General features: G+C 57.3%; 1 protein-coding gene across 1 annotated transcript; it reads left to right on the forward strand.

Annotated features, from left to right (window-relative positions):
* Positions 1 to 3,349: 3,349 nt before the first annotated feature.
* Positions 3,350 to 6,215, forward strand: GAL3ST1 (galactose-3-O-sulfotransferase 1). The gene is given in 2 exon segments (XM_054392876.1): positions 3,350 to 3,480; positions 5,063 to 6,215. Coding segments are annotated over 2 exon segments (1,284 nt in total).
* The last annotated feature ends 3,140 nt before the right edge of the window (positions 6,216 to 9,355 follow it).

Genomic DNA, 9,355 nt, shown 5'->3' on the forward strand with positions numbered 1-9,355 from the left:
TAGAATTGTTAGGGTTGGAAGGGACCTCAAGGATCATCCAGTTCCAAACCCCCTGCCATGGGCAGGGACACCTCACACTACAGCAGGTTGCTCACAGCCACATCCAGCCTGGCCCTAAAAACCTCCAGGGATGAGGCTTCTACACCTCCCTGGGCAACCTGTGCCAGTGTCTCACCACCCTCACGGTGTAAAACTTCTTCCTAACACCCAATCTGAATCTACCTATTTCTATTTATGCTCCATTCCCTTTAGTCCTATCACTACCTGACACCCTAAGAAGTCCCTCACCATGTTTGTGTGTGTGCATGTGGATACATGAACATGTCCAGCTGTGCACTTGGGCATGCCTCTGGATGTGCACACACAACCATGCAGAGATGTGCATCTGCAAGAGTGTCTGTGTCCCCATCTGTGTGCATGCACACACCCCCCGACCTGCACAGATGCCTGTGTCCCCCCATCTGTGTGCACACACACCCACCCCCCAACCTGCACAGGTGCCTGTGTGCAGTGCTTGCCTGTATGGATGGCTGTGAGCGTGATTGCCTCTGTGGAGCCTGTACACAGAGGTACAGCACAGTGTCTGTGTCCTTGTGCGTATCTGGGCATGCATGAAGATTCATAGCTTCACAGAATGGGTTGGGTTAGAAGGGCCCTTAAAGATCATCCACTTCCAACTCCCCTCCTGTGGGCATGGACACCTCCCACCAGCCCACATTGCTCAAGGCTTCATCCAGCCTGGCCTGGAACACCTGCAGGGAGGGGGCATCGGCATCCACAACTTCCCTGGGCAACCTGTGCCAGCGTCTCACCACCCTCACTGGAAAAGAATTTCTTCCTAATCTCCAGTCTCAATCTGCCCTCTTCAAGCTTCAATCCGTTGTCCCTCATCCTGTCACTCCCAGCCCTTGTCAAAACTCACTCCCCAGCTCTCCTGTAGCCCCCTTCAGGTACTGGAAGGCTGCTCTAAGGTCTCCCTGGAGCCTTCTCTTCCCCAGGCTGAACAGCTGCAACTCTCCCATCCTGTCCCCATAGGGGAGGTTCTCCATCCCTCTGATCATCCTTATGGCCTCCTCTGGACTCTCTCCAGCAGCTCCATGTCCTTCTTGTGCTGGGATGCAGTGCTGCAGGATGCATAGGGATCTGTGCAGACCTGTGTCCCTGTGTGCAATACCTGGGTGCACACCAGCGTGTGTCCCTCTGCATGCAGGTGGATGTGTGGCCCTGTGTGTGCACACACATGAACAGCACACACATGTCTGTGGCCCAGTGTGTGTGTGCATGTCTCTGTAAGCCAGTGGACAGCAAGTTGCCCACGGGACACCAATGTGCCCTCGTGGCCAAGAGGGCAAATGGCATCCTGGGGTGCAACAAGAATTGTGGATGTAGTCTACCTAGACTTCAGCAAAGCCTTTGACACTGTCTGCCACAACAAGCTCCTGGCAAAGCTGGCAGCTCGTGGCTTGGACAGATTCACTCTGCAATGGGTCAAGAACTGGCTGGAGGGCTGGGCCCAGAGAGTGGTGGTGAATGGTGCCCCATCCAGCTGGCAGCCAGGCACTAGTGGTGTCCCCCAGGGAGCAGTGCTGGGCCCCATCTTGTTCGATATCTTTATTGATGATCTGGACCAGGGGATTGAGTCCATCATCAGGAAGTTTGCAGATGACACCAAGTTAGGAGCAGGAGTTGATCTGTTGGAGGGTAAGGAGAGCCCTGCAGAGGGACTTGGCCAGGCTGGCTGGGTGGGCAGAGGCCAATGGGATGAGATTGAACAAGGCTCAGGGCAGGGTTCTGCACTTTGGTGTGCTGGTTTGAGCTCTGACTGGAGTTTAGGAGCTCAAATGATAACAGATTGAGATTCCGCCTCCCTCCCTTTTTTTCTGGCAAGGTAGAGGGGGAGGAAAGAAAAAAAAAAAAAAGGGGTGGGGGTAGGGGAGAGGAGAAGTAAATTCATGAAAGAAATACTCTGGAATCAGTTTGGAAGTAGAAGAGGTAATTTTTTTTACCACACCACCCCAAAAAAAAATTTAAATAAATATACATATACATATATAAGTAATGGGGAGGGTTCACAAAGATAAGGAATGAGGGTAAATGGGAAAATATGCAAAACCCAGCCTGGATGGCCTTGTGTTCCCCTGGATGTGAGTGGATCCAGTTGGAAGAAGCAGGCCCTGGCCCCGTGGTCAGTGCAGGAGGCAGCAGCAGCAGCAGCGATGTTCTCTCGAGCAGACAAGGCAGGACAGAGAGCAAGCAGCGCGATGTCTGCCCTGTGATAGGCTTGCTGGACAGGAAGGGGGGGTGGAATAGACCTCCTTTGAGCCAGGGGACCCCTCCTCCTTGGGGGGAAGGAACCAAGTTCCACCTGGATTAAGCTTCTTTTGTCCACCTGGGAAGCTGGGTTCTTTCAGCCCCATCCAGGATGGGTGTAACCCAGCACATTTGGCCACAACAACCCCAAGCAGTGCTACAGGCTGGGGACAGAGTGGCTGGAGAGCAGCCAAGCAGAAAGGGACCTGGGTGTGCTGGTTGATAGCAGGCTGAACATGAGCCAGCAGTGTGCCCAGGCAGCCAGGAGAGCCAATGGCATCCTGGCCTGTATGAGGAATAGTGTGGCCAGCAGGGGCAGGGAGGTTATTCTTCCCTTGTACTCAGCACTGGTCAGGCCACACCTTGAGTACTGTGTCCAGTTCTGGGGCCCTCAGTTCAAGAGAGATGTTGAGGTACTGGAATGTGTCCAGAGAAGGGCAACAAAGCTGGGGAGGGGTCTGGAGCACATCCCTGTGAGGAGAGGCTGAGGGAGCTGGGGGTGTTCAGCCTGGAGAAGAGGAGGCTCAGGGGAGACCTCATTGCTGTCTACAACTCCCTGAAGGGAGGCTGTAGCCAGGTGGGGGTTGGGCTCTTCTCCCAGGCAACCAGCAGCAGAAGGAGGGGACACAGTCTCAAGCTGTGCCAGGGAAGGTCTAGTCTGGATGTTAGGAGGAAGTTCTTCACAGAGAGAGAGATTTGCCATTGGAATGTGCTGCCCAGGGAGGTGGTGGAGTCACCTTTCCTGGAGATGTTCAAGAGAAGACTGGATGAGGCACTTGGTGCCATGGTCTGGTTGGTTGGTTGGTTAGGGCTGGGTGATAGGTTGGACTGGATGATCTTGGAGGTCTCTTCCAACCTGGCTGATTCTATGATTCTAAGAAAAGTGTGGCCAGCAGGTCTAGGGAGGTTCTCCCTAGACTAGGGACTGCCATGCCCATGAGATGAACTCATGCTTTGTTTGCTTGTGTTCTGAGCCACACTTTTCCCCCTTGTGCTAATGGCTCTCCTCTCCTCTCCTCTCTGGCCACAGGTGACCAGGATGCTGCACCATGGGAAGCACTGGAGGTCCATGTGCAAGGGGCTTGTCCTGGGGACCCTCCTGACCAGCTTCATGCTGCTGCTCTACTCCTATGCCATCCCCCCACTGCAAGTCAGCATGACAGAGTGAGTGTGGGGTCCTCACATGTGTCCCCTGGCACCTTGGCCACCTCTTTTCATGCTGGGCACCCCCAAAGAGAGTGGTCCCCGGGGCTCTTCAGGCTCTCGTGGCTTCACACCACGATGTCCTTTTCCTACAGCTTCCTGTGCCCTGTCCAATGGGTGGGGGGAAGATGAGCCCCACCTCCCTGAAGGGCTAGGGACACTCACTCCAGGGGGACCTGCGCTCAGCTCCTGGTTGATGGAGGGGCTGAGGTGGTGCAGGAGGTCCACTGCAGCTTCACCTCCCCTGGGAGAAGGAACAGAATCACAGGAGACATTCCCTGGCAGCCAGCAGCAGCAGGCAGAGCCAAGGGAGTTATCTGGGTGCTCTTTATCATGGGTTTGTCCTTCAAGAGTAACCAGTGTGCTCCCCCAGGTAAACTCTCACCCACAGAGATAGTCACAGGGAGGTTCAACACTCCCTGCTGCCCATTCCTGCAGCAGGGCTCAGCTCCTGGCCATCCCTCTTGCTGTTCAATTTGTCCCTGAGCTTATAAAGAAGATCCACCCATGGGTGCTTCGTAAGCTCCGTGCCAACCTGTGCTGCCAGCTGGGATCATTTTCAAGGATCAGCTTTGCAACTTCATCAGCAGTCACTCAGCTCTGTGGTCTCTATTCCCTGCTCTGGGCATCTCAGATGACACACAAGCCTGTCTGTGGGGCCATGAGCTGGGATTATTGCCCTCTTTACTGGGGTCCTGGATCCTCCATAACTCCTTCAAGGGGCTGAGAGCTTCCAGACCTTGCAAGAACATTATCAGCTCCTGTCCATGGAGTTACAGCCATGGAGAGCTCATCCCAATGCATGCCTCAACATCACCTGTACCAGAGCCACAATGACCATGCCTGTTGGGAGGGATGGGAACCCTCTGCTCAGGCTGGTGGGGGCTGACCACTGTGAAGCCCTCCACAGCAGCACATCCTTGGTGGCTGGGGTTGTCCAGGGGTTGGTGGCTCACAGGTGCATCTGATGTCAGGGAGCATATGGGGGCAGTGGACTCTGCCCTGCTCACCAAGGAATCCTTACAAGTGGGTGCCTTGGTTCTGGTGGGCATGTGGCTAGGGGTGAAGATAGCTCTTCCCAAAGCCAGGGTCATCTCTGTCAGGGAGCCTGGGGCATGCTGGGGGAAAGCACCCATCCCCAGGTCCAACACCTATCCACAGGTCCAGCACCTGTCCCCAGGTTCAACACCCATCCCCAGCTCCAGCACTGATTCCCAGATCCAGCATCCACCCCCAGATCCAGCATCCATCCCCAGTTCCAGCACTGATTCCCAGCTCCAGCACCCATCCCCAGTTACAGCATTGATTCCCAACTCCAGCACTGATTCCCAGCTCCAGCACCCATCCCCAGTTCCAGCATCGATTCCCAACTCCAGCACTGATTCCCAGCTCCAGCACTGATTCCCAGCTCCAGCATCCATCCCCAGCTCCAGCAACCACCCCCAGCTCCAGCACCCGCGGGAAGAAAACCGGCCAAGCCTTCACACTGTCCGTGCCGCACTTTCCGAGCTGCCCTGACCTCAGCGTCCCTTTTCTTCTCCCCCACCAGGCTCCCCGTCCCCGCCTCCTGCTCCTCCTACCCGGCTGCCAGTAAGGTGCCGGCAGCGCCCAGCAACGGTACGGGCAGCCCGTCGGGCCGGAGCTGCTCTCCCAAACTCAACATCATGTTCATGAAGACCCACAAGACGGCCAGCAGCACCATCCTCAACATCCTCTTCCGCTTCGGGGAGAAGCACGGCCTGAAGTTCGCCTTCCCCAACGGCCGCAACGACTTCTACTACCCTGCTTTCTTTGAGCGCAGCCAGGTGCAGCACTACCGGCCGGGCGCCTGCTTCAACATCATCTGCAACCACATGAGGTTCCGCCACCGCGAGGTGCGCAGCCTCCTGCCGCCCGACGCCGCCTTCGTCACCGTGCTGCGGGACCCTGCCTACCTCTTCGAGTCCTCCTTCCACTACTTCGGCCGCATCATCCCCCTCACCTGGAAGCTGGCCGGGGAGGACAAGCTGGCCGAGTTCCTCCGGGACCCCTGGCACTACTACGACCCCAACGGGTTCAACGCTCACTACCTCCAAAACCTCCTCTTCTTCGACCTGGGCTACGACAACAACATGAACGCCGAGAGCCCGCTGGTGGAGGAGCACATCCGGGAGATCGATCGCCGCTTCCACCTCGTCATGTTGCTCGAGTACTTCGACGAGTCTCTGGTGCTGCTGAAGGACCTGCTGTGCTGGCAGCTGGAGGACGTCCTCTACTTCAAGCTCAATGCTCGGAAGGGCTCCACCGTCTCCCGGCTGACGCCGGAGCTCTACGAGAAGGCCACCTCCTGGAACCTCATCGACGCCAAGCTCTACCGCTACTTCAATGCCACCTTCTGGCGGAAAGTGGAGGCCTACGGCAGGGAGCGGATGGCCAAGGACGTGGCCGAGCTGCAGCGGGAGAACGAGAAGATGAAGAGCATCTGCATCGACGGGGGGCACCCCGTGGATGCCAGCGCCATCCAAGAGTCCTCCATGCAACCCTGGCAGCCTCTGGGGGAGAAATCCATCCTGGGCTACAACTTGAAGAAGAAGATCAACAAGAAGCACCAGAAGCTGTGCCGCAAGATGCTGACGCCTGAAATCCAGTACCTGACTGACCTGGGGGTCAACCTCTGGATCACCAAGCTGTGGAGCCACGTGAGGGACTTCCTGAAGTGGTAGGGGACGGCGGACACCCCGCTGTCCCCAGGGCTGAACCAGGTGCTTTCCTTTTTCATCCTCGTGGTGTCTTGTGATGGGACGTAAGCAGCACCAGTTGGAGGATCTGGCACCCAGAAGCACTCAGGGGGACCCTCCAGTAGAGCCCCAGCTTGGGCAGGAGCTTGTGGCAGGGCTGCCACCACCCACCGGCAAGGAGCAGAGCCTCTGCCCCAGTCCTACCTCTGAGGGGTCGAGGACTGGGGGCTTGGGGGTGTCTTTGTCCAGCAGGATCCACGTCTTCCTTATGGAAAAGCTGGAGGAGAGGTTCATGAAGGCCATGGCCTTGTCACAGTGGGGGCAGGACATCCATCACCATGTCACGGAAGGCGTGCTGGGAGTTGGGCAGTGTGGGCACAGACATGCCTGGCCATCAGCATCGTGGGGTACTCCTTGCCAGGGTTGGGCAGAGTTGCCAGGAGGGAACCCAAACCTCGAGGGGCTCCTCAAATCACCCCCTCTCCCTTGAGCCCAGGGGTTTGGGGCAGCGTGTCAGACCCACCACACTATTCCATCAGGTTCCAGCCCATGAGTGTGACGACTGCAGTGTGTTCTCAGCCATTGGTTCATGGCAGGTGTGACCTGAAGCCATCTGGAGAATGAAGAACCCACCCTAAAAGCCCCAGCACTTATCAAAGGGCTCGTGTTCCCCGTGGGTGAGGGGCATTGGTGCAGCAGGTCCCCTTCCAGTGCCCCCTTGTCCTGGTTGGAGGGCCCCGTGGCCCTGGTCCCTGCAAGGGACATCCCAGAGGGCCCACGGGGTCTGGTGAGAACTGGTGTGGGGAGGAGGGAGGAGTGGGGTCTGGTGGCCACCATCCTGGTGATACCATCCCCTCGGCATGGGGGGAATGCCAAGGATGGGATCCATCCCCACCCCGTGGTGGGGACAAACCTTGGGCGTCCCGGCCGGGCTGGATGATGCCAGCAAAGCCACATCCTGCTGAGAGTGGCCCTGGCAGGGCATAGAGGTGGCACCTGTGGCTGAGCCTCCCCAGCAGTAGAGGTTCTCCAACCAGCCCCTAGCCCCTGTTCTGCTCCCTTTGTAAAGACAGAAATAAAGAAGCAGTTCTACTTTTGTAAGGAGGTGGTGGATGGAGCAGTTCTTCAGGGGAGGGTGGTCCATCTTGTCTCCAGCCATCTCCTTCTTCTGCAGGGGACTGGGAGGGATGGGGACCTCCCCTGTGCTGGGGAATGGGGTTGAGTAAGGAGCACCTGGATCCATCCTGCTGTCTCTGTGGAGCTGCCAGTGCTGCTGGGTGCTGGCTCCCATGGCATGCAGGTGTCCACCAGGAAGGTCTCTTGGTTGACCACGGGTGACACAACTCACTCAAGCCGTCAGGTGCTGGTCCCATTGCTGGTGGGTGCACTCCATCTTCAGGGGTGGCCCCAAGGCTCACCCTGGGGCTTCTCCAGCCAATGGTGGACATGAGCACTGGTGGCCAGCCTGCAGCCACCATCTCAAACCCTCACAATGCTTCCTGTGGGTGCTGGAGATGCAGGGCTTGAGGCACTTCCAGCTTAGGACAGCTGTCCTTGGGGGAACCTCGGGGTCCACAGATGTCTCCCACAATGTGCTGAAGTCTCCTGCTGGGTGTCAAATCCCAGCTCAACAACCAATAGCTTCTGCAGATGGGGGGGGGGGGGAGAAGGGGTTGGTGGGAAAGCCTCTTCTCTTCAGAAGGTTGCTTGCACAGCCCATCTGAGATGATGTCCCCATGGGGACATGCTCCACCACCCTTTCTGCCCACAGCCCCATGTTCACCCAGACAGACAGGGCTGTAATGGAGTTTTGGGGCCGTCTGAGACAGAGAGGACCCATGGACACCTTGTCCTTCACCAGGTCTCTGTCCTGACTGTGACCAAACTGCTGTCCCCAACCAGGCTTGCCCTGGAGAGTGGCCAGCAATAAGCCCCAAGCTGGAGAGCAGCAACTCTGCATTTGCCTGGAGCCAAAAGGTGTAAGGAAAGTCCTCCAGCTGAAGTCCCCTGAGCCAGCACCCAGCAGCCTTCTCCTGTGGGTTTTTGTTCTCAATAAATGGGACCAAGTTGGGACTATGGGTCCAGGGTGGTGTGGTGGGACCCCAGTCCTGCTGCAAGCAGGACCATGGTGGGACAGGGATGGTGCTCTGAAGAACAGGACTGTGTGACAGGACTGGGGTCATGACTGAGTAGTGGGCACAAAACTCTGGTGGGCCTAGGACCATGTGTAGAACCATGAGGTGGGACCATACCATGGTGTAGGACAAGGAACATCCATAAGATCAAGACTGAGTGGTGGGACCAGCCCATATAGTGTAGCTGGGACCAGGGCAAATTGTTTGGACCAAAACTACATGATGGAACCTGGACCTTGCTCAGGATGAGGATGAGGACCACACACAGGACCAGACTGAGTGGTATGACTGAGACTATGTGATGGAATCTGGGCTGAGTGATGAGTCCCTGGTGATGGGACTGGGATGGTCTGTAGGACCTGCCTGGAGAACCAAGCAAATCCCCAAACCCCATCAGCTGTGGCTTGTTGACACCCAGCCCTGGTCTTTAAAGGTCCCCAGGTGGGGGGGCTGGAGCTGCTGCTTGCTGAGGATGATGGGAGTATGCTGGTGGGTGCTGCTGTGGGAGGCTGTGCTGGGGGTGGCAGGTGAGTGGGGCTGGAACCCCCTGGCTGCTTCCCGTGGTCATCCCAAGCCCTAGTTGTACTGAGGGAGGTGGGTGGTGGCATCCATGTGTGGGTGCAGGAGGATGGTAACTGGTTGTGCCCAGTGCTGGTTCCTGATGCCCTCATGGACCTGCTGGTGCAAGAGTTCTTGTTGGAGAGGAGACTCTTTCAAATGACCTTGCACTTTTGGGACGTGGGGTTGGAGCAAAGGGACTTGCAGGGAGCTCCAAGTGCCCCCAGGTCCTGACAGGTCTGGTTTGGGTGGAGGGTCTAGAGCCACTGGTGGGCTGCTGGTATGATCTCATGAGCAGCTTCTGCTCTGTCCCCAGCCTTGACCAGGGCCATGGTACTGGGGAATGCTCTGGCTGCTCCCAAGCATGCCTGGTGCTGAGGTGGCTGGAGACACTGCATCTTGGGAGGGCAGCCCACCCTTCCAGCACCCACC

The sequence above is a fragment of the Indicator indicator genome, chromosome 26 (genome assembly GCF_027791375.1).
Source record: "Indicator indicator isolate 239-I01 chromosome 26, UM_Iind_1.1, whole genome shotgun sequence".
Taxonomy (NCBI): Eukaryota; Metazoa; Chordata; class Aves; order Piciformes; family Indicatoridae; genus Indicator; species Indicator indicator.